Source organism: Zootoca vivipara, chromosome 8, assembly GCF_963506605.1.
Source record: "Zootoca vivipara chromosome 8, rZooViv1.1, whole genome shotgun sequence".
NCBI classification, from domain to species: Eukaryota; Metazoa; Chordata; class Lepidosauria; order Squamata; family Lacertidae; genus Zootoca; species Zootoca vivipara.
In genome coordinates, this window is record NC_083283.1 from 61,883,917 (window position 1) to 61,909,213 (window position 25,297).

The following is a 25,297-nucleotide window of genomic DNA, read 5'->3' on the forward strand; positions in this document are numbered from 1 at the left end:
AAAAAGCTCTTTCTGCACCGGGTTTTTCTGCCTTCGCTGTGCTTTTGGGGTTCTGGGAAGGTACACAGAGATTTTGTGGGATCTCAGACGGCCCTGCAAGATCTTGCAGGAGCCTCCCAAGACCTTGCAGAGCTCACATGCGACCTCACCCAGAGCCCAGTAAGCAAGAGGGAGGGCTTAAAAACTCACTGTTTTGGCCTGGGGGCAAATCAGCATGCTGGCATCAGTCAGGTAGGGATGGTTGCACGGGGGCAGTCCTGGAAACTGTCCTGACTTAATGCAATTTTGCTGTAACGCGCAAACCCCCGGAAGGTGACCCCCGCCTAGGTTGCGATGACACTGCGATGCCTGATGAGTACTCAGCTCCCAGTCTAGGCAAGAACTACTACAAGAGGATATAGAACGAAGTTTATGCTTTTCAGAGATCCACTGGCTTATCTTTTCCTCAAAAAAAAAAAAAGGCCTGAAAATCGCAGAGATATATGGTATATTAGGGGGAACCACCTACTGTGTCTAACATGCAAGATAGGGGTTGAGGAAGCACTTGGTGGCTGCATTGCTGCAAAGTCATACAGTTCTGTGCTTGGCTTCATCCTTTGCTTCCCCCTCTGTGAACTCCCCACCTGAAAGAGAAGGCCAAGGCATCAAGTCTACTATGGGAGAAAGGTCCAGCAGCGGAGTATTGAATGTGCAACCCAGGCGCTTAAGAAACAAAAGTTATCTACCCGTGTAGCTCGTGAAATAAACTCTATTGGGAAGGTTGCAGAGCTCACTAGTGGAGCAGATACTTTTTATGCAAAAGGTTCCAGATTCACCATCATCTACAGGGCTGGGAATGATTCCCGTTTCAAACTCTAGAGAGATAATCTGCTTAAACAATACTGAGCGAGGCCGACCCATAGAATAAAGGCAGCTTCTGCAGTAGTGAGAAAGAAATCAAGTTAAATCTCACTGTGAGAAAGCGTTTTGCAATCCCTCGTTTCATATTGTCACTGGGATACATGGTTGGGATATAGACTTGTGTCTGACAATCTTTGCTATCACTTTAAGTTTGATTAAAATTCAGATATATTATTTCTAAGAATCGGAAACGGCACGTGACGGTTTTCTTCTGCAAGCAGCAGGGCAGTCTCGAGCAGGTCGGGCGCCCTGGCGCTGAGGGGTGGAGATCACAGGGCGTAGCATGGTTGCCGCGCAGCGCCCCACCTACCAGCCCAGCGCCCTGGCGCACCGCGCCACCGGGACTCTACCTAGAGCCGGCCCTGGTAAGCAGATCTAGATGATTCAGGAATGCTAGGCTTTCTGACACTGCAAAAGCCTGGTCTCAATATATATATATAAATATTAGAATTGAGCATTTCCTCACTGGCAGAGGAAGGTGGGTGCAGTAGGTGAAGCCCGCACCAGGTGTCATCCCTGAGGGGGGGGTGACATCGCCGCCCTGTCCCCTGGGACACTTGCAATGGGCGGCGCCACCCCCCTGGGAAGCTTGCCGCGGGGCCCCCAGCCCCGTGCTCATTGCCCCACGCCCGCGGATGGCTAGCCGCGCCCCCAGGTGCACAGCCAGAGCAGCTAGCTCCACCTCTGCATTTTCTTACCTTCTTTCCACGGTGATCGCTGCCACTACTTGGAGAAGACAATGGCAATACTAAGTGAGGGAGGGGCAGACAAAAGGTATTCATTAAGAACAGTGGAAATACAAGATAGCTTTTCAAATCTGCTAAAGTTAACAAACTAGAAATAATACATATGAATGGCTCTTGCAAATTGAGTAAGGCTTCGTATATTTCAATAGCTGAAGAACCTCAGCATTCTTGAGTAATTTCAGAGATCGTTAGTGCTAGATTAAAAGCAGTTGGCCTTTGTGAAAGATAAGCAACAACAACAAAAAAACACCCACATGGACAAGCAAAGGATGTTACTTCATTTTGCAGCACACAAAACATATAAACCACCCAGCTAGTTTGAAATATACGTTTACTTCAAGGTAGTTGAATGCTTTGCTGCCTCGCACCTCTCTTGGCACGCACACATGTAACACTGGCTGCTGAACTTTCACTAGCCTATCACCACCATGCTTTATAGATGCTCTAGCTAACCTTTCTTCAGAAAGGAAAAACTTGGAAGTTTGCAAATGAGATGGGCATCTACCAGCCAGGCAGGATACTAAAAAAAAGGGGGGGTGAGCGCATCTGCTTTGCATGTAGAAGGTCCCAGGCTTAAAGCCCTGAAATGCTGGTGCCAGAAAATGTAGACCATCTTGAGCTAGATAATTGAGCTGTTTAATCATTATTTGCTGATGTTTAATTTTACTGTTTACTATTAGATTCTGACGGATTGTTGAATGTTGCTTTGTTTGATAGAAGTTGTTTATTTTAAAGTTATTGTGACTTTTAAAATCTTGCAGCAGGTTGTTACTGTTCGATGTTTTATTATGTTTGTACATGTGTTGGAAGCTGCCCAGAGTGGCTGGGGCAACCCAGCCAGATAGGCAGGGTATAAATAACATTATTCTTACTATTATTAATAATCAATAGCCTGACTGGCTCTAAGGCAGCTTCCTATTTCTGTGCATCATATAGCTGAGCCAGTATAGAGCAAGAGACTCCTAATCTCAGGGTTGTGGGTTTGAGCCCCACATTGGGGAAAAGATTCCTGCATTGCAGGGGGTTCGGCTAGATGACCCTCGTGGTCCCTTCCAACTCTACAATTCTATGGTCAACTCTCTATATAGATGCATGCTCTGTAAAGCCTAATGGAAGCACCTTATTTAAGAAACCATGGATTTAGAAGTTTCCTTGATTGGACAGCCCTGTTCCATACCCCAAAATTGATTAGATAGCCCTGTTCCACCCACCCCAAAATGCAACAGTCCTTTATAACCAAAAAAGGGGAAATAGGCCAATCTCCCTACTTCAACCCCCTAACACTAACTGGAATGCGAACTACCAATCCACAAGCTGTCGCATTTATACACACTCTCAAGTCACACTTGGCATTCTTCCTGCTTTTCTTAATAATACAGTTATTTTAGCCACACCCAGACAGGGAATAATATGAAGCCTAGAGAGCCACAAGTATCTGTCCTTACAGGCTCTGGCTATAGGCTCTGGACTTGGGTGCAAGTCCTGCCAAAGTTTTCAGGGCTCATTTCCAAACCAAAACAGAATCTGGCTACATCTCTCATTTAGCCTGCATCAGGTGGCTAATTCAAAATCGTGCTGTATACCCCATTTTCACCTTTTAACTTGCTCCTGACCCTCGGCTTTTTCCGAGTATAGTCTGCGGATTTTGACACCAGCTTTTTCTGAGAGTCAAGGACCCAGCTTTTCTCACTCTCACTGTTGCTTGGAGTTTCTTGGTTGCTCTTGGAAGGGAGATTACTCCTATAGCTGGCAGACTTGTAAAAAAGATAAAGAAAAGTGAAGATAGAAGTCAGTTCCATCCACCAGCTCTTGCAATAATGAATGGGGATGTCACATCAAAACATTTTAAATGCATAAATCTCAAAATCAACATTAAACACAGAACTAGCTTTAATTTAAAAAGTTATGCCAGTGACTCTAGTTTCAAAAACAGTGTTTCACAATACAGGGTGGAGGGGGACCTTTCCAAGCAGAGGGCCTTCTCGGTAGTGGCACCCGCCCTGTGGAACGCGCTCCCACCAGATGTCAAGGAAATAAACAACTATCTGACTTTTAGAAGACATCTGAAGGCAGCTCTGTTTAGGGAAGTTTTTAATGTTTGAAGTTTAATTTTCTGTTTTTAATATATTGTTGGGAGCCACCCAGAGTGGCTGCGAAGGCCCAGCCAGATGGGCGGGGTATATATAAATAAATAAATATATATATAAATAAATAAATAATAAAATTATTCCAACTTAGAAGCCAAGTAAGTGCTCAAAAAGCCCCACAGCTGATCACACATTTCAAGAATTACTACTTCTTTCTGGATGCCTGACAACTATGCCCCATCCATTTCTGATTTCTCCCTATTCCCATGAAGACTTAAGAATGGGCCTTGTTACCTGTCTTCTCTTAGACTTGCTCCGTTGAAGGTCTCCTTTGCTGGAACTCCTGCGCACAACACAAAAATCAGGATGTTAAAGAGATGGCAAAAGACGCTTCCAAAGGATTTAGGACTACTCTGCAGAGTCCTGAGTTACACATGCTTAGATATTGAGGGCTACAGTTCTAGAAGTCTCCTAAGCTCAGCTCCCACCCACACTTCCCTGCTAATTGCAGCAACTTTACCTTCAGGCGTTAAAATATCCCGGTTGAGAGCAGGGCCGTCTTAAGCATATCTGGCGCCCTGGCACCATGGTGCGAAGATCCCTCTGGCGCCCCCTGCCCCGTTTCCCAGCGCAGCTGTCTGGCGGCCCGGCACCACCCAGCCCTGCTGTAGGGCCGGCCCTGGTTGAGAGCCAGAAAGGGGGAAGGGGTGGCCAATGCCACAGCCTTGGACCTGATCCTGTGCTCCCAAGCAATCTTTTTCTGCCCCCTGTATGCCCACAAGGCACCTTTGATTGTGGCAGTGCCAAGCAAAAATAAAGAGAAAACCAAGCAGGCAGTCCAGTGCTGAGTCTCCCGTCATCAAATCAAGCATCCCCACCTCAGCTGATCGGCACACTGGTAAGTAGAAGAGGTGAGCTGCAGGATCTTTATGTATGAGGGGGTATGCATGGGAATGTGTGCTAGGTTGCAACACCCACTTGGGGTTGCCAGTGATGGCTAAGGGAAAATGTGGCCCTCGGGTTAGATCAGTGCCTCCCAAACTTGGGGTTCCACCTGGTTTTGGACTACAACTCCCATCAACCCTAGTTAAGGAGACCAATGGCCAGGGATGATGGAGACGGTAGTCCGAAAGCAGCTGGAGACCCAAGTTTGGAAAACACTGGTTAGAGCATCAGACTGGGATTCCCAGATTCACATCCTTGGTTAGCCGTGAAGCTCACTGGAAGACCTTGGGCCAGCTATAATCTAATCTTTCTATAAACTTATGTTTTTATATGAGCTGGAAGACACCCAGATGGGTGGGGTGTAAACAATGTTGTTGTTGTTGTTGTTGTTGTTGTTGTTGTTGTTGTTGTTGTTGTGGTTGTGTTGTGGTTGTGTTGTTGTGGTTGTTGTTGTGGTTGTTGTTGTTGTTGTGGTGGTGGTTGTTGTTGTGGTTGTTGTTGTGGTGGTTGTTGTGGTGGTTGTGTTGTTGTGGTGGTGTTGTGGTGGTGGTGGTGTGTTGTGATGTTATGTTATGTTATGACACCCCTATTTTCATCGGATATTATTATTATTATTATTATTATTATTAGCTCCCAGGGTTGACCCAAACAAGCAAAAGCAAAATTCATTAAGCAGCAGCAGTGGTGGGTTGTAAGGGGCGGAGCTACACTCCTGGCCGGCAGGCCATAAAGTCACAACACAAGCAAAATTTAATTCAGTCATGACAACACGGCGTTGGCTCTCACCCCAGAACCCTTTCCCATCATTTCAATGCCTCTCAGACCAAGAGCTCCTCAAGTGAGCAATGGCTTACTACTCACTGGAAGATTCCACACTGCTCAAACTGGCTCGCAACTAAAATACTCTTAAGTGTTTCATTTTCCCACTCATTCCATTTCTCAGGCAGCATCTCTCTGATTTTGCTTCTCATTTCCAGCATCTCATCTGGATATACTTTCATAATTAAATCTGTACAACAGCCCCAAGATAATTTCAGTGCAAGATTCCAACTATACCTGGGTAAAGCAGCTTTCTGAACAAATACTTTTTGCTTCATTTCAGAGACCTGAAAACAAAGTGAACTGAAAATACGTTCAAGGTTTTTGGGTTGTTGTTTTTTTAATGAAAAACACTCCCAACCCCAGCACAATAATTCTACTAGGCCCTGTAGCAATCTCACCAAATTTTCTCCAAGGCTGCGTTTGAAGTCTCAGCTATGAATTCACTTCTAATTTACTACTGCTAGCAAGTGTACCTAGGGCACAAAATCTGTCTCTTTAAAAAACAAAAACAAATTCAGGATGTCTGAGAAACACTACTAACTACTAGGTGTGTGGGGAAGGTGAAAGAGAAGGGCACAATTTATATTAACTATTCACGATATAATTTGTTCACCAAAAACTATTCAAAATATTTCTCCAACTTAAGTGTCTTACCATCTCACGTGTGGCAGGATCAGACGTGTATTCAAATTCATACGCATCCTTCCTGCAAAGTGAACATTTCCAGATAAACCAAACTTTTTACTCCTGTGAAAATAACCTAAAAGGAGGATGCATTTTCAGAGCCGCTATGAAAATTCAAAGATGGGCAGCTCAATGGAGCTTCAGTCATAGTTTTCCAAATCAATGGCTGAACTCAACTACCCCCCTATACCACCTCTAGCATAATGGCCTCTTAGGACAACAAGAAGCTGCATATTGGGTAGACTATAAGTTCAGGCTTGCTTCGATTGACCGGCAGCGGTTCTCCAGAATTTCTGGGCCTTAGGTTGCCGACCCCTGGTTTAAAACATACCAAACAAAACTTCCTTACTTTGCCTCTGTGATCTGCCTGGCTGAACTTCTGACTCCATTTGTCTTCTCCAGCAGAGAATCCTGGAAAGGAAACATGGGGAGTCGGATAATCACAAATTCAAGAATGGGAACCTAGTCTGCTTTGTTTTAATTAAAGGTGGGTATAATGAAACAACAGCAATTACCTCATAAAGGTAAAGTCTCCCTCCCTCCCCTTTTTAAGTTAAGTCTCTTGAGTGACTTTTTTAGGGGGGGAAAGACTACTACTGAGCAAAAGTAGGGCCAGTTATCAAAGGGAATAACAGTGTTTTAACTGTCATAAATCAATTATATACAATTTCTTCCGTTCCAGCCCACTGCACATTTACTGTATGACTGGCAGTGCTAAGCCCCGCCCCCGGCAAATCTGTCAAAAAGAGAGGTGCAAGTCCCTTAAATAAATAAATAAAAATCAATAAGCTAATCAAGTGAAACAGAGCACAAGCAAAGAATTAAAATGTTTGGAACCTGCTAAGAAAACCAAGTTTAAAAATGCAAGTTACCTTCACTAAATCCGTACTGTTGCAACCGGGTGCAAGCATTAAGTCCACCTCTACGGGAAATGCTTTTATACCTTGCAGGTGGGATTCGTCTTCCATGCTTGGCTCACTAAAAGCAGAAGAAAGAAGGACAGGCAAGAATTATATGCCAGAGCTGTTATTCCCAAGGCCAACAGAACCAAATTGCATCTGTGGAAAGATTGCTTACATGTCAATCCTAACACAGGTTTGTGGGAAGGAAGCCCAGCCAATTTCAGTGGGATTTTTCTCTGAAGTAAAGATACTTAGGTCCAATGTTATTGACTTCCAAATAGGGCAACACACAAACGTGCATTCTTTTTTATTACAATCCCCATGAAGAAGGTTAGCTGAGAGAGAGCTACCATGCTAAGATGTCTTGTAATTTTTCTTGTACAAAGCACAAGTCCAAACCCAGGTCTAAAAATCTGCCACACACACAGTGACACTTTCTGTATAAATTGATGAAGCTGCAAAGCAGTCAGACGGACTGTCAGACAACTGAACATTCCACAATAAAACTGTCTTTTAATAGAGGTCTCTACGGCTGCACTTACACAGCCCTATCCTTTCGTCTCAGCGGAGAGGCTTTCAATGCACTTGTGTTCAATGGCGGAGGAATTTTCAAAGCATTTGTTCCAGAAACTGCACCTACATCACCAGAAGCTTTCAAATGAAAAAGAGAGAGAAAACTAAATCAGCAGAGTTTATAAACATTAAAATGCCATGCAAGGCTAGAAACCCAACCCTAAATTCATTTACTTTCTGAAGCAAGTCCTACTGGTTTAAATAATAACCTTCTTGTTAAGTAATCATACAAAGGCTGCAATCCTAACCTCGTTTATCTGGGAGCAAGCCCCGCTGGGACTAAGCGGGACTTACTTCTGAGTAGACATGGTTAGGATTGCAGCCTTGGAAGAGGAAACAGCAAGAACCATTCTGACCTTGACTGCCATTTTGTTTTCCTGTCAGTTGACTCTCTCTAGTTGCAGTGGCATCTGCAGGAGCAATGATTTTCTGCTAGAAAGAGAGTGGGGGGTGAGCATCAACAGAGTACATTTATAAACGTCTGTTTTGGAGATGTAAGAAAATAGATATTCACACCAGTTAGAAATGTATTTTTCCAGGCTAGAGATGGAAACAGGCTTTTAAGCAGACTTGCCTTTGGACAAATGACTAGATTTTCTTCTTCTTTCAAGTGATGAATAACTAATACAAGCATTTAAAGCAGGGGTAGGCAACCTCAGGCCCGTGGGCCGGATGCGGCCCAATCGCCTTCTAAATCCGGCCCACGGACGATCTGGGAATCAGCATGTTTTTACATGAGTAAAATGTGTCCTTTTATTTAAAATGCATCTCTGGGTTAAAATATAGTCCGGCCCACCACATGGTCTGAGGGACGGTGGACCAGCCCACGGCTGAAAAAGGTTGCTGACCCCTGATTTAAAGGTTGACTAATTATTATTAACTATTACTACTACTACTACTACTTGTACCTCACCCATCTGACTGGGTTGCCCCCGGCTATTCTGGGCAGCTTGCAATTGATTTAAAAACATAATAAAATATCAAACATTAAGATCTTCCCAACACAGGGGTGCTTTCAGATCTTTTAGGAAAACTGTCATTGTTTATCTCCTTGACATCTGACAGGAGAGCATTTCCCAGAGCGGGAGCCACTACCAAGAAGGCCTGGTTCCCTATAACTTCATTTCTCACAGTGAAGGAACTGTCAGGAGGCCCTCAGAACTGGATGATGGGCGTAGAGACATTCCTTCATATTACAGGGCCAAACAATGATGTACGGTAGCATTTGCACGGACTTACTGGGAAAGCTAACCAGGATAAACAAATATTACACTGCTAGCAGGTTCATACCTGGCTTTGCTCAGGAATTCTAATAATAATAATAAGAAATCAGCACCATTTTGAAAGGTTCGGGCCGTAGACTTGTTTCAAAATGGCTGCCACTGTATCCAAACATAGATGAAAACCTGTTCCTTGATCTCAGGAACCATCATGCAAAATTGAGGCATACAAATGCATATCAAACAAACAACTTTCCGAAATATATAGTGAATTAATTATCAAGATCCTCCTCCCTCCCCCATCTGTCCCAACAAATCCTGTTGGGTTTTTTTTTTGCCACCCTCTTTGCAGCAATGTACTTTTTTTGGGAACTTTTAAAGTAACTCTTCAAACAGTAACACTCCAACCCCATTTAGGTCACCTTGCTTCAGCTACTGCAGTGCTTCTTCCGACACACAGCAACTTTTCCCAACACCTTCTTTATTTTCTCAGTTCCTACCTTTTTACCTCTCTCGTTCATACATGGCTGCTGAGTTGACAATTTTACAGCAGCTGCCAGTTGAGGACATTATGAGGGTTGGGGGTATTGGATTTTGATGGGTACTTCATAGAACAGAATAACAGAATTGTAGAGTTGGAAGAGACCATGGAGGTCATCTAAGTCCAACCCTCTGCAATGCAGGAATCTTTCTGCCCAACATAGAGCTCGAACCCACGACCCTGAGATTAAGAGTCATGGCTCTATGTATTTTTGTATTCACTTGTATTCAGCAGCAAAGGAAATAACAGACAGCTGGGCACCCAGCAACTGTGACAACCCCATCTCGCAAATGTTGTCCCCAATATGCTCACGGTTGGAGCTGTAACCGACGGCAATGTTGAACCGTTCAATAAGGAATCTGAACCCACAAGATCTTTTCCACTCTCCACATGTCTGCTTACCACTGCAAAAAAATAAAAATAAAAAAATCAGCAGTACAGTATAGACAAATCTAGGCCAAACATGGGCATGTTGTTGCCTAAGGGTGCAAATGCATTTTATTCCACCCCCACCCCCAATGCCTCCAGAAGCTGCCCCATTTTGCCATCCTTCCAGAGTCCCCGTTTTAAAATTCCTCTTTCTTTTTCCCAGCTTTGCAGTTTCAGAACTATCAGAGGGAGCCACATTAAATTTGATAGAATATAAACTTTTTCATAATTGTATGGTTTGGTCGGGGAAAAGCCTGACCGCCAGCTGTCTACCATTTATATGAAGTGTAATGCATGCGTGTGTGTGTGTGTGTGTGTGTGTGTGTGTGTGTGTGTGTTCTACACTCTATGTCACACTATAGTCTCAAACAGTGCTCCCCCCCCCCAGAAAAAGAGCGCCAGAATGCACTTTCCCCAGCAGACCCACCCCAGAGCTCAAAGAGGATAATCTTCGGGCTTGTTGAGGCTGCTCAGCTGAGGGGAGGGGAGGCTTCCATTCTGAATAGGGGGGGAAAGCCCTGGTCACAAATGATGAATTTCCCTTGCTTTTCAATACTGTAGCTGTATTGGTTAGTTGTAGTAAAGAAGAAAAATACTTGACATGAACCCCACCAAACTCAGAGAGTGAACTTCTGAGTAGACTTGAACGAGGCTCTAAAGAGGCAGCTATAGTGAAAAGCAGGCATAGGCAAACTCTGGCCCTCCAGATGTTTGGGAATACAATTCCCATAATCCCTGACCACGGGTCCTGTTAGCTAGGGATGATGGGAATCATAGTCCCAAACACCTGGAGGGCCGGAGTTTGCCCATGCCTGGTGAAAACTAAAGCAAGGAGGCATTTATTCCAGATTAAGACTTTTTTTCTCTCCATGATTAGCTCTGGTGCCACCCATACAGCCCCTGATGTAAACATACTCAGGATGTAAAAAGAAGAGACATGAAGTCTCCAACCACACACATAGACCCCACACTTCTGGCCCCTCTTCGCCATGGTCCACCTTGACTTGTCAATGACTTCTTTATTGAGAAAACCGGCTCAGTCGGGCATGTTCAGTTGGGATGCTTCGGATGCACAAACTATTTCTCTCATCAAAAACATTTGTACAAGCCATGTGTTTTTAAAAAAACACCCTTGACCCCAATACACAGGAAGAGAGATGGCTCTTACTGCAAATGAAGCGTGGCGCCAAGACCAAGGGAAAGCCCAACCCAAATCTCATTTTACCCTTTGTTTAATTCTCCCTGTGAAGATAGGGAGGCATAACTCTCAAGAGGAATGCTTCTGGAATGCCAGCTGTGGAAAGGCAATGCAACCCTGTCTTCTCAATCTCAGTGAATCTCAGTTGTGGGGGGAAAACAAGGGTTGAATAAAAACAAGAGCTGTATTCTGTATGTGTTTATATCTATATATATAACAATGCTTCCACACTCAAGTCTCCTGAAGCAATAGCCAAGAGAGTGCAAGGAAGAAGCATACAACAGTTGCGAAATTAAATCAACACAAAAGGGGGAAAGGCCTAGAAAGAGTCCCCCCCTTTTTTTGCTAAAATTGCTGCCCTTGTACAGATGGGGGGGATCTTCATATACAGGATATGGCAAAAGGTAAGATTGAGGACATGTACATACATGGCTGAGACCAGTTAATAGACTGGTCTTTTAATAAATTTATAGGGTGCCCTCCAGTACAAAACTCCTCAGAGTGATGAGCGACAACAACAAAAAAGCATTCAGTACAGATCACAGAAGCAACAGCCAAAACCACAGTTAGAATCAGTAAATCTGTCAGACACGCATAATTGACCGGCTATTGGCGCATTCAAAAGACACTCACCTGTTGTGCTTTGCTGTGTCTGATCTCCACTGCAGTAATCGTCATCTTTGTCAAGCACTATCTGTCCAATTAAGTTATTGGAAAAGCAGAGTTTAATCCAGGAAAAGCACATTCACTCATGGACAAAAGTTGTAGGAAATGAAAAAATGCCTGCCAAGTTCAGAGTTTGCAGCTTTCCAATCTTGAATTGTTTTTTTTATTATTAAGCAACCAGCCAGCCAATGCTTTATATCATGAGGCAAATGGATCATGTATTAGTTGTGCTTATTTAACAAATGACCTGAGCACTTGGCAGTTATATTCACGTCAATAAAGGGAATCAACATGACACACAAAATTCAAGACCACAGAAGGGTTCTGAACAAAGGTCAAATGAAAGGGGGGGGGGAGAGAAATACTTGCCATCACTTCATCCTTTCCCATTACATTGAAGAGCTGTGTCAACACATCAAACTGGCTATCAAAGTGAATTTGTATCTTCCTTACTTCTTTTTTGTTGATGGCCATGGGATCCTTCAAAACCATTTTAAGAATCTGTTCTCCCCCTTCCTCTTTAGAAAAAAAAGAAAAATGCATGTTTTATAGAAGATGCCAACATTTTGTTCAAACAGCATAAATAAGGCACCACAAAGGCAGACCACAAAAACAATTGCAGCTGCAATAATGGTTTAAACTTTCTCCAAACCCAAGAAAACCTCATGGTGTTTTTTTTCGCATTTGCCATCTTCTCCCTACTTGTCAAAAGTTACCATTATTTGTCTATGGCAAGATGGCCACTCCTGTCATCTACACAGAGTGGGATAACTAGGGAGAGCAGAGCAAGAAAATTCCAGGAAAAGGCGCTATTGAATCTGAAGCCACTCATGTTTCCCCACAAAACACCTTAAGAATTTAAAACACTTCACATCTGCATTCATACAGCAAGTGTCTATTTCCTGTCAACAGTAATAAAGATTTCTCTCCATTCACACAAGCTCAGTTTACACATGTTTCCTTTGAGCGTATGAGGAGTCTCACCTGTCAGATAGTAGCTACTAACTGCTTCCTTTGCCAACCTCACCGACTCCCAAAGACCACCCTGAAAGGATATTTAAAGTAAAATTGTGTCCGTTATTTTAGTACGGCTAAGAGCAGCCAAGGGCAAAGGGGCTCATTATCTTTTTCTTTTCTTTTTACCTCAAGGTTGTCCACGTAGAAAGTAATGCTCTCACTTCCAAAATTGAAGTCAATCCAAAACTCCTTTAGTTTGTCATCAGCTGGTTTCTTTAACTTGGAAAGAAAAAGGAAACTTTTCTGCTTTCTTTTCAGAAAGAAAGTAAAAACTAGATAACTTGTGGACTTCAGTACATGAAAACGTAAGCCACATTTGTTCATCTTCAAGGTGTCCTCGTAAGACACTTATGTTTTTGCTGCAACATGGATACCCCTCTACAAATTGTAAATATCTTGCTTAATGGTTTAGGGAACACAAGAAACAAGCCACATACATTACAAAGCCATGAGTGTCCCCCTCTTTCTTGCATGAGTACTGCTTTGACCGGGTCCCAACATCTATTGGCAGGGGTAGTGGTTAAGCCTTCCTTTCTCCATCTCTCCCAAAACATCTCCCCCAAAGGTGGCTTGCAAGGGAAGCAAGGCCACTTAGCCTTTGCTGCACATGGACAGCTGCAGTGTAAAATGCAAGTTAGCCGGCTTTAATATAGTTAAAGAGTTAGCTGCCTAGAATAAAAAAGGCACTGACAATTCAGCAAATAGTTTTTTTTTCTGATTTCAAGCAGGATCAAGGACTCTGTTCTTGTGGTCTTCTGTGAGATAGAAGGGAGAGCCTCCTGTACATTTTAGGTCCCTGGAAAAATCTAAAACACTCAGGGAGCCTCTAAGAGGACAGGAAGCTTCTAGTTTCAGAAGTCTGCCCTCCCACTTGTAGACAGCAACCAAGACAACGATGGAGGCATTTTACATTGCTCAGATGCAGAACACCTGAAGAAGGCCATAGGAGCCCTATTAAGCATTATTGAGCTTAATGCAGTATCACAGCGATTTTTAAGCATTACCTCATTTGTATCAGCAACAGCAGCTTTGCATGGAACTGAGCAAACCCTGCAAAAGAACAAATTCACCACTAGGATAGCGGTCTCAAACACAATCTGCTCGGACCCCGGCTTCCCCCATCTCATAGCTATGGAAATAGCTTGCCTCCCTCCAAACTTTCTCTTTCTCTACTTTCTCCCCTCTCCCTCCCCACCTCACATTATCTACAACAAAAAATGTCTCCAAATGACTGTCACTGATTGATTTGTATGAAGGATGCTAAGACGTAAAAACAGAGACACCGAATGTACTTTTGTTACCTATGAAAAATCTTTCAACAATAATAATAATAATAAATGCCTTGCGCAATGTTTTTATTTAAAGTGGGCAGTGCTAAGCACAGCCCAAACAGGTAGAAAATGCCCCCACAAGCAGCGCTGGCAAGCCTGAGCATGGAAATGGATGAGTACAAACATGTCCCAGAGGTGTTACCGTATGCATGTCGGGGGTTAGTCAATTTGGTGTCCTACAAAAATGTTACTGGACTAAGACGGCTGCCACCCCTGACCACAGGGCATGCTGGCTGGGGCTGATGGGACCTGAAATCTAACAATATCTGCCGGGTGACCCGTTGACTCCCTGTGGTCTACATGCCCATTCGGTTCTCTCACAGCATCAGAAGCCGCTTAATGTACAATTGCAGTGGCAGGCCTCCAAGTTAGCAATGACCTACAGCAAGACTGAACATGAGAAGTGGTGATTGAGCCTAAGCTAGCCCATCTGTTTGGAGAACTTTAAGGCAGGTCAGCACCAGCTCACATCAACACCATCTGCCATGGTAAACAAGGTGGGCCCGCATCTCTTCCCATGCCCCATCAGCAATTCACACTTCATTAAGTAAGGTCCTTTCCTTTCCACACTGCTACCAAGGCAATCATATCAGCATATCAAGTGAAAGAGGTTGCCAATACAGTATGGATACTTCCTGAGCCAGCGTCGCACTGTGGGACAACACTGGCATGGGAAGCAGACATGCTCACATGACTTCCACCTTCTGATGTGGCCACATAGCCCTTTCCATGCCACTGGGGAAGCACCAAGAAGATTTCAACAACAATGGCATCAGGTAAAAAAATATTGAAAACAAATGAATAAACCGTCTCCCATCTCCTCTGAAAGAAAGCTTGCCCTTTCAAGATGTTTAGAAGCTTAAGCAAAGGGAGACTTGAATGTATGTTGGGAAGCAGACAGAACTCATAAGTAAATTTATTTCACATCTATGGCCTTAGCCTACCGCCAAATTTTAGAAATCATTCCAAGTATGTCTAATGCCCTACTTAATGTGAAAATGCCATTCAATGGCCTGAATATTCGTTGTTGTTGTTTTTAAAAATATTCCTCTAAGTTAACAGGACAGTAGCTGGTTTGAGTGTGGTGCTGATAATGCCAAGGTTGCAGGTTTGATTCCTGTGTGGGAGAGATGCATATTCCTGCATTGCAGGGGGTTGGACTAGATGATCCTCAGGCTCCGCTCCATCTCTGCAATTCTATGATTCTAAGTATTAAGACCTTACTATCCAAAATGCCCAATACGGAAACCATGAAATAATATTTCTACATAATTAGCTAAACCCCAGGGCTGGCAGGGCCAGCTTCAAAGATGACTTCCCCCCACTAAGCTGACCCAATACAGTGGTACCTCTACTTACAAATTTAATGCGTTCGAAACACACATTTGTAAGTCGAAAAAAGTTGTAAGTTGAATCCCATAGGAATGCATTGGGAGAAAAAATTCGTAAGTAGAAGCAACCCTATCTAAAAATTCATAAGTAGAAAAAATCCTATCTAAACCGCATCCAAGATGGCGGACGGAGCTCCATTCATAAGTAGAAACATTTGTAAGTAGAGGTACCACTGTATTTGTACATGACTAAGCCCTGTACTTTTGGGCTCAACTGGATAAACCTCCCACAGGAAAAATCCACCCCCAATGTCTCCTCCATGTGTGCATGAGCAAGAGCAACCAAAAAACTCACCATCCAGATTGTCTCTCATTTAAGTATCAAGGTGACAGCATGCTGATTCTTAGCTTTGTAACTTTTGAAGCTTTTAGGACCAACTCAGCAAACTGCCATCCATTCCAAAGCTGAATTTGTATCTGGCATGATCTGTAACGCTACATCTTTCTACCTCCATGCTTTCAGTGCTCAAGACTGGTGTAGTTCTGCAACTTCAAACTTCACATGCCTAGACACTGGAGTATATTCATTACTGGCCTGAACGGGAGAACTTGGACTCCTAGTAAGAGTCTGGGGCGCCCAGTTACTTCTCTGGATATGCCCAGAAATAGAGTTGGTAAACAAAACCTGCAAAGGGCCTGCAATAAATGGGTGCTCAAACTCTCTCAGGTGAGCATGTTCATGGCAAGTCCTTACCTTCTTTTATCTCCAAGTCTTTCATTCAATTCGTTAAGAAATATCCTGGAATCCTTCAAGAGAGGGGGAAGCAAAGCAAAATGTGACAGTTCTTTTCAAAAATTGTTCCAACACCAATTCCATTTAAAAACAAAACAAAACATTGCATGCTCTTCCCAGTGGCACATAAGTCACCGTGCAAACGCAAAATGAGTTCAGAATGCCCGAATATCACTAATCAATTAGCTTCAGAGTTGTTTTAAAGTCAACCAGCGATGCCTGATTTTCTCCACCAAGAACACACCGTTAGCAGATTACATCCATTAATTCAGTGAAAAGGGAGAGAAACCAGTTTGCTATACGCTTTCAAAAATTATTCTGCTGTTGCTATACATTTGAAGATTAGCAAAAAGCTGAAAAAACAAAAACCCTTACTGTCTCAAAATCTCTGTCTTTGATTTCTCTAAAAGCCTTAGCAAGGTATTGATCTTCAAACCAGTTGTGAACAAGATCGTCTCTCCACTTTTTCAACATTATCCTGAACAGGGCTTCCACAATAGCGATCTGGATATCATAGTCTGCACAAAGATAAGAGTTCTTGAAAACAATATATTCAGCATCCCATATGCAAAGTATCTTACCAAGTGATGAAAAACTTCCTTCCTTCCTTCCTTCCTTCCTTCCTTCCTTCCTTCCTTCCTTCCTTCCTTCCTTCCTTCCTTCCACTACAAGTTTAGATCAAGAACTATTCCACTTTATAAAATAAAAAAATTCCTTCAGTAGCACCTTAAAGACCAACTAAGTTTTTATTTTGGTATGAGCTTCAGAGTTCTGAAGAAGTGTGCATGCACACGAAAGCTCATACCAAAATAAAAACTTAGTTGGTCTTTAAGGTGCTACTGAAGGAATTTTTTTATTTTACTTCGATCCAGACCAACACGGCTACCTACCTGTATTCCACTTTATATTCAGCCTTTTCCTGAGTCCATTATTCCAATATTTTAAAATGCAGCATGCTTTCTCGCCCTTCCTTCCCTCCTGGGAAGTTTGATGCTATTGCTACACTATTTATCTTGCTAAAGGAAAATGTGATTTATTACTACAGTGCAATTTTCTTTTCCTTATGACTTTTGCATTTCCGAGAATAGTCTAATATACATGTGCAACCATTACAGGTTCATTGCCCACAACTCAACAAAGGTTTGCCAATTTTGTCCCATAAAAAATCGAGGGAATTGGAACTTGGGCCACTAATGCACCTAATTTAATTCTACTGCTAGGGAAGAAATCTCACCTTTCCAAAGAACCTGTTGCTTAAAATGTTATTAATATCAAAATACTTGTTTGCACATAGCATTTCTGAAGAACAGCTGCTTCAAATTAATTCTTTTTTCTTTAGAGACAGCAGTTTAACCCATGCCTAGTCAGTATTCCATTAACATTTTAACACAGCACAGGAATAATAAGAAGAATGGGATGTATCAGATATTAGAGCAACTAGTGAGGGCAGGGAAGCTACAACAATCTCACCCTAGCATTCCATTCCCTAGGACTAATCAGGCCTACCAGGTCTTTGCATTTGGCCCATGAGGCTGTTTTTGCCCACCTGGCATCATCTATGCCATGAGATGTGAGGCAGGTAAAAGTGCTTTGTAAGTCCTGATGATCATCTGATCATCTGTGTGATCATCTGGTAATGACATTTCACTGGGAAATCAGGTGACATGTGGGTGGCCTCACTTAATTCTTAGGCGGCAGCTTAGTTTTACAGCTAACATCAGTTGAAAAGCACCTCTCTACACAGGAGTTTCTGTATTCTTGGATTTTAGCATCGGATGTCTAAGACCTCGTCAAAACAGGTACCTGGACTTTTCCCAGCCCCAACCAAGATGCTAAGTTTTTCTTACCACCAACATCCAGAATTGCTTTTGCAAGTTCTTTCCTGAAACGACATAACACATTAATGAGCTGGAAGCCTTAGAGAGAGAAATCATTGGGGAATAAATATTTAGATGTAAGGTAAAAAAGGTAGAGAGACCCCTGACCATTAGGTCCAGCCACAGACGACTCTGGGGTTGCGGTGCTCATCTCGCTCTACAGGCCGAGGGAGCCAGCATTTGTCCACAGACAGCTTCCAGGTCATGTGGCCAGCATGACAAAGCCGCTTCTGGTGAACCAGAGCAGCACACAGAAACACTGTTTACCTTCCCACTGGAGCGGTACCTATTTATCTACTTGCACTTTGATGTGCTTTCGAACTGCTAGGTTGACAGAAGCAGGGACTGAACAATGGGAGCTCACCCCATCGCGGGGATTCGAACCGCCGACCTTCCGATCGACAAGCCCTAGGCTCTGTGGTTTACACAGTCAAAACCCAGAAACAAAACATGCATAATAGGAGTGGACTGAAAGGCAACTTTTGCCAAGACTGTTCAATTTAATCTTTCCGGAGCAACGTAGCAGTTTAGCAACCAAATGCCTTTCTCCCTAATATTCAAATACACCATTCATAAAAGGAAGTTTTTCACTCGAACAGTCATATGGATCTTCAACCACAGGCGCAGTGCTGCGGAATACAAAAACTTAAAACTGTCTCCATATGTTTCCCAGCAGTAACTGAAGTAGGACTATTTATGGAGAGCTTCTGCTTTCCCCACATAGGCATCTGGTTGGCCGGCCGCTGTGAAAACTGAACTAGATGGGCCATAGGCCCGGTCCAACAGACTAGTCTTATGTTCTTAGGTAGCCAGTGGTGGGTTTGGGCTAGTCGAGTCAGGAATAATGGGAGTTGTAGTCCGAAAACAGCTGCAGGACCACATAGGCTAGCCATACTGCACTAATGTAAGAAATTATTGGATGCAAACGTCTCCTCATTTACTTCAGCAAAAATTACTTCAGCAAAAAAACTTTCTGTTAAGTAGAGCCAATAAAAAATTCTGGAAAAGAAGAGGGGAAAGATTCCTTCCTAGCACCTAACAGAGCACAGAAGACACACAAGGATCAAGTCCTCATGTTACAAAGCTACCGGTACTTACGTAAGCAGACACATCTCTTCAGACCCGGCAAACTTTTTTTTCTCTTCTTTTCCGGTGTTATCCAGCAGAGTGTTTAAGGTTCTCAAAGCCTTTGATACAGGGAGTGTAAGAAATGTAGGAAGACAAGAATACGTAACTGACTCACAACTTTTTTTACTTCATAGAAATCATTCCACATATTCCTTGCTTGAAACTGACCTCCTGTCGAAGGAAACAGTTCACATGAGAATCAGCAGCTAGATGTCCCAAATATGGTATGAAAGACTCCAGCAGCTGCTTTTTCCCTATAACAGAGAAGTTGGGAGAGAAACACACATTTGTTACCAGTTAGACAGGCAGCAAGACTTCTAAGTTTCAAAGCAGTGCCACAGCCTCTATTATTGGAATAGCAATCTTCCCAAATCAGTGGGACCTCCTTTTTGTAATATTGTACAAGAGCTTTGCTTTTCGCTCCCTCGTTTTAGAAGTTTAAATACTGCATTTTTACTAGAGCTGTACACAGATCAGATAATTTTCAGATGATCAGTAATTTGATTTTTAGTCAATTAAATATACTTGTGCATTACTGAAGTGTGTGTGACTTTCACAATACGGAAGACAACGGAAGGAAAATCCATTTCTAGTGTGTCCCCCATTCCAATTCCTTAGTTCAGCAAAGCATCAGAAACAAAACATCAAAAACAGACAACAGTAACTTTATCTCCCAGTCTGATTAACGGGAGGGGACCCACTGGAATGATCTAAACAGTGGTCCCCAATTGGTGGTCCGCAGACACCAGGGGGTCTGTGGCACCATTCACATAACAAAAACTACCATAGAGGTATCAAAATTTTCTGAATTAGGGGTCCATGGCTTTTGAAAAACAGGGGCTCCTCAGTACTTAGCTAATTGGGAACCACTGATCCAAAGTATTAATTGGTTGTCTAATTCAGTCTAAATAAACCTGGCAGCCTCACTTCTTTTGTTTACTCTTATTCTTCACAAGGGCTAAAAATAATTTAGAAAGAAAGCCCGACAAAAATGCATGTTTATACATTAGTAAATCTCAATGTGTTCCATTGGACTTACTCCTGGAGATGCATGCATAGTATTGTAGTCACAAATCATATGCATTTAACAGCCATAAATTCTCTCCTACTTCAAACCGCCATTTCTTCTTTTTTAATGTAATTTTTGTATTTGTCTTTTGTCATGTTGCCTTGAGACTGTTCTGTACAAGGCAATGAATAAATGTAATAAATCATCATCAGATACTTAAAAGTATTTAGCGACTGACCTTCAGCATTGCTTTTGCCAATAATCTGAAAGGAAGATGTTGTGGGGGTGGGAAGAGAAACAGAGAGGATATAACTCAAAGTTAATACCTTATTGGCATGCATCAGAATGCAGCACATTCAAAACACTGCCCAGTTTATAAAACTTACACACCAGCACTAATATATCACAGCATTGTAAAGTGTGCTTAACCATAATACCCGCCAGGTTCAAACAGAACAAGTTTCCGCTCCTCAACCAGGGCCGGCTCTAGGTAGACCCCCGGTGGCGCAGGGCACCATGGCGCCGGCCCGCCAGGAGGGCTCCGCAAGCTGCACCCGCCCGCTGGCCGGCCGGTCTGCCGGTCAGCCGCGCTGCGCGCTGTGCGCTGCGCCCACCCGCCCACCGCGTTGGGAAACGGGGCGGGAGGGCGCCAGAGAGATCCGGCGCACCACGGCGCCAGGGGCGCTTAAGACGGCCCTGTCCTCAACACTGAGTTTTATTTTAAATTTAGACTTGTCACTGTCATTCATGCAGTGCATTTCAACCATGTACAGATTTTCACAAGCATTTTCTACATTCCCAATTTTCCATGCAGCTTTTGTAAAAATACTATGTAGCACGGTGACAAATTAGGGCTATGTACTTTGAACACATAGCTTCCAGCAAAAATTGCATGGTTGGGTCTTCCCAGGAAAATCTGAAGCAGCATCCCACATTTGTTGATCAGATGTCATGGCTGCTGGCCTCACTAGCATTGCCACCCTGTGGTGCTGGCATGGGTACTTGGGATGGGAAGTGAACATAATGCTCCTACAGGCACATGGGGTACTGAAAGCCTGAAAGCAACTTCCATTTTCCAGTTGGTCACTGGGAGCATTTATCAAAATCAGCCTTAGCTTGCACAACCACACCCTCCAACATTTCTCCAGTAAAGAAAGGGACATCATATTCCATAATAATAATAATAATAATAATAATAATAATAATATGCACATCCGACGGGGTTACCCCAGCCACTCTGGGCGGCTTCCAACATATATAAAAACATAATTAAACCTTAAGTCCCTATACATACAGATGCCTTCTAAAGGTTGTATAGTTACTTATCTCTTTGGTTCGGGGGTCACAAAACTCCATGCCCTCCAACATTTCTCTGATTAAAATAAGGACATCTTAAGGAAAAGTGGGACAATCTGAGATTAAATCAGAAACTGGTACGGCTTCTGTAAATCCAGGTCTGTCCCTGGAAAATAGGAACACTTGGAGGGTCTGCACCATTCACATGCATCTTTGCATCTCAACAGGCTCACAGGATGGCTTTCCACATTACCATGATGTCCTAGTATTGCACAAAGCTGCATTCATACAGTCCATTATAAACATACAAAGAAAGCATTAGCTCAGGCATCCCCAAACTGCGGCCCTCCAGATGTTTTGGCCTACAACTCCCATCATCCCTAGCTAACAGGACCAGTGGTCGGGGAAGATGGGAATTGTAGTCCAAAACATCTGGAGGGCCGAAGTTTGGGGATGCCTGCATTAGCTTATCACTGAGCTGGGGAACTTGTTCCTCCAAATGTCATTGGACTACAGCTCCCACCATCCCTGACCTTTGGCCATGCTGGTTGGGACTCGTGGGCATTGCAGTCTGACAAATTCCGGCAGGCCACAGGCTCCCCCATCCCTATGTCCACGTGGGAAAAGGTCAAGTCCAAAAAGCACTTTTTTCAAAATAAAGGTCACAAATGGGCATGGCTATAGGGAAAAGGGATATTTGTGGGGTTCATAACCAGCCGCTTCGTGGCGCACAAATATGGTTGCCAAAAGGCCGCAACACAGCACATTTGTCTCTGCGCACTTACCAAGGCAGTGTCAAAGAAGACTTCAACAAGGTGGACCAAGAATGTACTTTCACTTGGTTCTAGCAGGCTGAGAAATTCTCTGGTTCTTTCAAACCAAGTGACCATGTAAAGCAAACAAGATGCACACAAGCAAAGTCAAAGGAATGCCTCAAAGCTAGTTTTCTACCTACAGAAATGCAGCTAGGAGAAAGAAGACAATTACACGGGTATGGGGACCCACGAGTGCTTTATTATACAGGGAGGGATGAAGAGCAAGATAAAAGCTGCCCATGGATATTGCCTGCCCGTCTTATGTGGGTTATTCCCAATTTATGAAACAGATTTCTTCTTTCAATGAAATAACACAAATCTTCGCAGAGCCATGCCTAACTGCATAAAATAAAACAAAAAAAGGAAGATTGCAATCCTTGTCCACAAGTAACAAAATGAGGTCAAACTGACTGCAAAAATAATAATAAATGGGTTGTTTTGGTTTTTTGGCCGGGTGGTGGGTTGGGAGATAATCAACCCGCAATGGAAAGGAGGGCTATTTAGAAGTTTGGTTTGGTCAGCTTTTGGCTAAGATTGTTCTTAGAACAAGGAAATTTCTGTTTCATGGAGCATTAGTATGGTTTATACATAGCATAGCACTTAAACAACCATTCACGCATAGGGTTACTTATCTTTGCTATCAATCCCTCCTGAAGAAGCAAATTTACACCATCTCGAGGATCACTTCTACAATACTGCTGGATGCACTTCAACAATAGGGACACATTTGTGAACTCATTTTTGTCCAGTTCCTAGGATGGAGGGAAATCCCGCATTACTGCATAAACAAGCAATTCAATTGTCTGAATTTTAAGAGATTAACATTGCAGTCCTATAAATGTCTACTCAGAAGCAATCCTCATTGAGTTCAGTTGGGCTTACTCCTCAGAAAGAAGCTACAGAATTGCAGCTGAAGTAATGGAGCTTTTTCCTACTTGCCTTTTTTAGAACTTTGTCCAGTTGGTTTAATAGTTGCTTGCTGTACTTCTGAGGATAAATATCATTCCCTTGGATTATTTCTTTTATTTTCTGAAATCCTTTTCCCTTGAAAGCATCACTCAGTAATGACTCTAGCTAGAATAAAACATGCAGAAACAACTTTTTGAAAAGTGTGTAGCCTCTCAATTATGGACAGATTAGCTTTCCCACCATTGGTCTAGCCACTTCTTGGTCCATACCAACTTTGAAAACAGAGTGAGAAATTCAATATAGCGCTATGGAAATGGCTCCATCAGCACAAGCATTTTAGCTTGCTCCCCTCCCTCCTCTCCCCACACTCTTCTCTGACGCTTCTTCTGAAACACACACAAGCCAATTTGGACGAGTGTGCGGGCAGACAATGGTGGAAGTCTTGTGTGAGCTCCTGCTACTGGTTCTCATTTGGCCCTCAATATGCTGAAAAGATGAGAGTCTCTATAACAAAGACATCTGATTTAAAGCCGATTGAACAATGTTGTGCACATGGTGATATTTACATAGTATTCAGATCTGTCCGGCATGTCACCATCGTTTTCTCTACTCTCTTCTTCCTATACATGGGGTGGGGGACACACACAATCATTTCAAACATACAAATTTTGATTAGAAATATCTACCCAGAGCTCAAATTGTGGGCGGAAATGGCAGAGGGCCCTTAATGGAAGCCTACTTGCCCAGCTGCTCATACTCACCAATTTCCCCCACTAGGCCCCCACCCCAAGAGCATTAAGAAAGGTAGAGAGAATGGCCCTCTCTGCAATGCCTCCCCACCCACCCCGGTAACTCCAGTACTTATGTCGATCACTGCAAAAAAGACTGGATATGTCCTCAAGAAAAAGTACCAGTGAACTTGTGCCAGAATTGTTTTTAAGTGAACATAAGAAAAGCATCAATGGGAAGCCCACAAACAGGACCAGAGCACATGAGCTCTCTCGCCTCCTGTGGTTTCCAACAACTGGTATTAAATCAACACTACTGACTCTCATGGTGTCCGCTGTAACCCACATGGGACAGCTGGGTATTTCATCTGCTATAAGCCACTCCTGGTAGTATTTGATTAAAAGATAGGGCATAGATTTTCAATGCGTCCCCGGCAAAACAAAAAACAAAAACCCACACACACCACCCATTTGCAGCCAAGAAAAAGTCAGCCAAAATCCCAGGAAAAAAATACTTTCAAGGCTCATTGGGTAACCCCCACCTTGAGCGTTTTGAGGGGGGACCCTATGCATCTCCAAGGAGTTATTCTCAGGTCACGCCTAATCAGACGCATGTGTACTTGGGAAGGATCCCCCCACGGGGAGGGCCCATGGGGCACACTCTCCAAACAAAAGCCCACAGCAGGCTTGCCACCCCAACGGTCATGAGCACTATGCTGGAGAACCAGTCTTTGCGCCAGTCAACAGATCCCCTCCCGCCGGCCTGCAAGCGGCCCACCGACCTGATCCTGCATGGCCGGCTCCAAATTCTCCAGGAAAGGGTGGCGCGCGCGCCAAGCGCGGCCTTGATAAGCGTTCGGGCAGCGCCTGACGCGCGTTCCACGCTCAGCTGCTGCTGCTACCTGCGCCCAACGGCGTGAATTGAGGGTTGCTGGGCGCGCTCGGAGCCCGTTCCACTCCCCCCTCCCCCTGCTTCCGAGGGGTTACTTTAAGAGGCGATTTCCTGAAAGGAAAGCTATGAATCTCTTCCTAGTAGGCATTGATTCCGGTGGTGCATGGGGGATTTTATTCCCTGCTGCGCACATGTCCCTAGGATTGGTTTATCAATTATGCGTTTAGGATGGGGACATTATTTTGTAAGTAGGCGGAACGAGAAGAGATGGAGTTCCGCGCCACGGTTGCAATCCTTACCCGCCCTACCTCGCCGAGTAGGAAGTCTTACTTCTGACCCCGACTTAAAAGAGAGAGGAAGAAAGCGGGATCGTTGAGTCCCGAAAGGGTTGTGCGCCTTTCAATCTGCCTGGAAGACGAGCCTACAGAGCTGGACTATCGAGTGGGTTTAAAGGGTCA

At 43.6% G+C, this 25,297-nt stretch overlaps 1 protein-coding gene and 2 long non-coding RNA genes across 3 annotated transcripts; all 3 read right to left on the minus strand.

Annotated features, from left to right (window-relative positions):
- Positions 1-1,596: 1,596 nt before the first annotated feature.
- On the minus strand, positions 1,597-4,079 carry LOC132592587 (uncharacterized). Its single transcript, XR_009558094.1, has 3 exons — positions 4,028-4,079; positions 3,241-3,400; positions 1,597-1,648 (listed from the first exon to the last, which is right to left on the minus strand). It is a non-coding gene; the product is annotated as an uncharacterized LOC132592587 (long non-coding RNA).
- Positions 4,080-5,733: 1,654 nt separating this feature from the next.
- LOC132592588 (uncharacterized) lies at positions 5,734-6,591 on the minus strand. The gene is made up of 3 exons (XR_009558095.1): positions 6,534-6,591; positions 6,155-6,206; positions 5,734-5,784 (listed from the first exon to the last, which is right to left on the minus strand). It is a non-coding gene; the product is annotated as an uncharacterized LOC132592588 (long non-coding RNA).
- Positions 6,592-16,142: 9,551 nt separating this feature from the next.
- SYCP2L (synaptonemal complex protein 2 like) lies at positions 16,143-24,741 on the minus strand. The gene is made up of 10 exons (XM_060278234.1): positions 24,730-24,741; positions 23,250-23,384; positions 22,943-23,062; positions 22,281-22,385; positions 20,438-20,462; positions 19,359-19,444; positions 19,161-19,249; positions 18,033-18,067; positions 16,561-16,703; positions 16,143-16,199 (listed from the first exon to the last, which is right to left on the minus strand). Exons 1-10 carry the CDS (start codon positions 24,739-24,741, stop codon positions 16,143-16,145), a joined length of 807 nt encoding a protein of 268 aa, XP_060134217.1.
- Between the last annotated feature and the right edge of the window lie 556 nt (positions 24,742-25,297).

Coding starts and splice junctions, on each gene's coding strand:
- SYCP2L (XM_060278234.1), bottom strand. Junction 16,704..18,032: donor AGCAATTCTGGATGTTGGTG/GTAAGAAAAACT, acceptor ATCTTTGTGCAG/ACTATGATATCCAGATCGCT. Junction 16,200..16,560: donor AAGACAGAGATTTTGAGACA/GTAAGGGTTTTT, acceptor CCTCTCTTGAAG/GATTCCAGGATATTTCTTAA.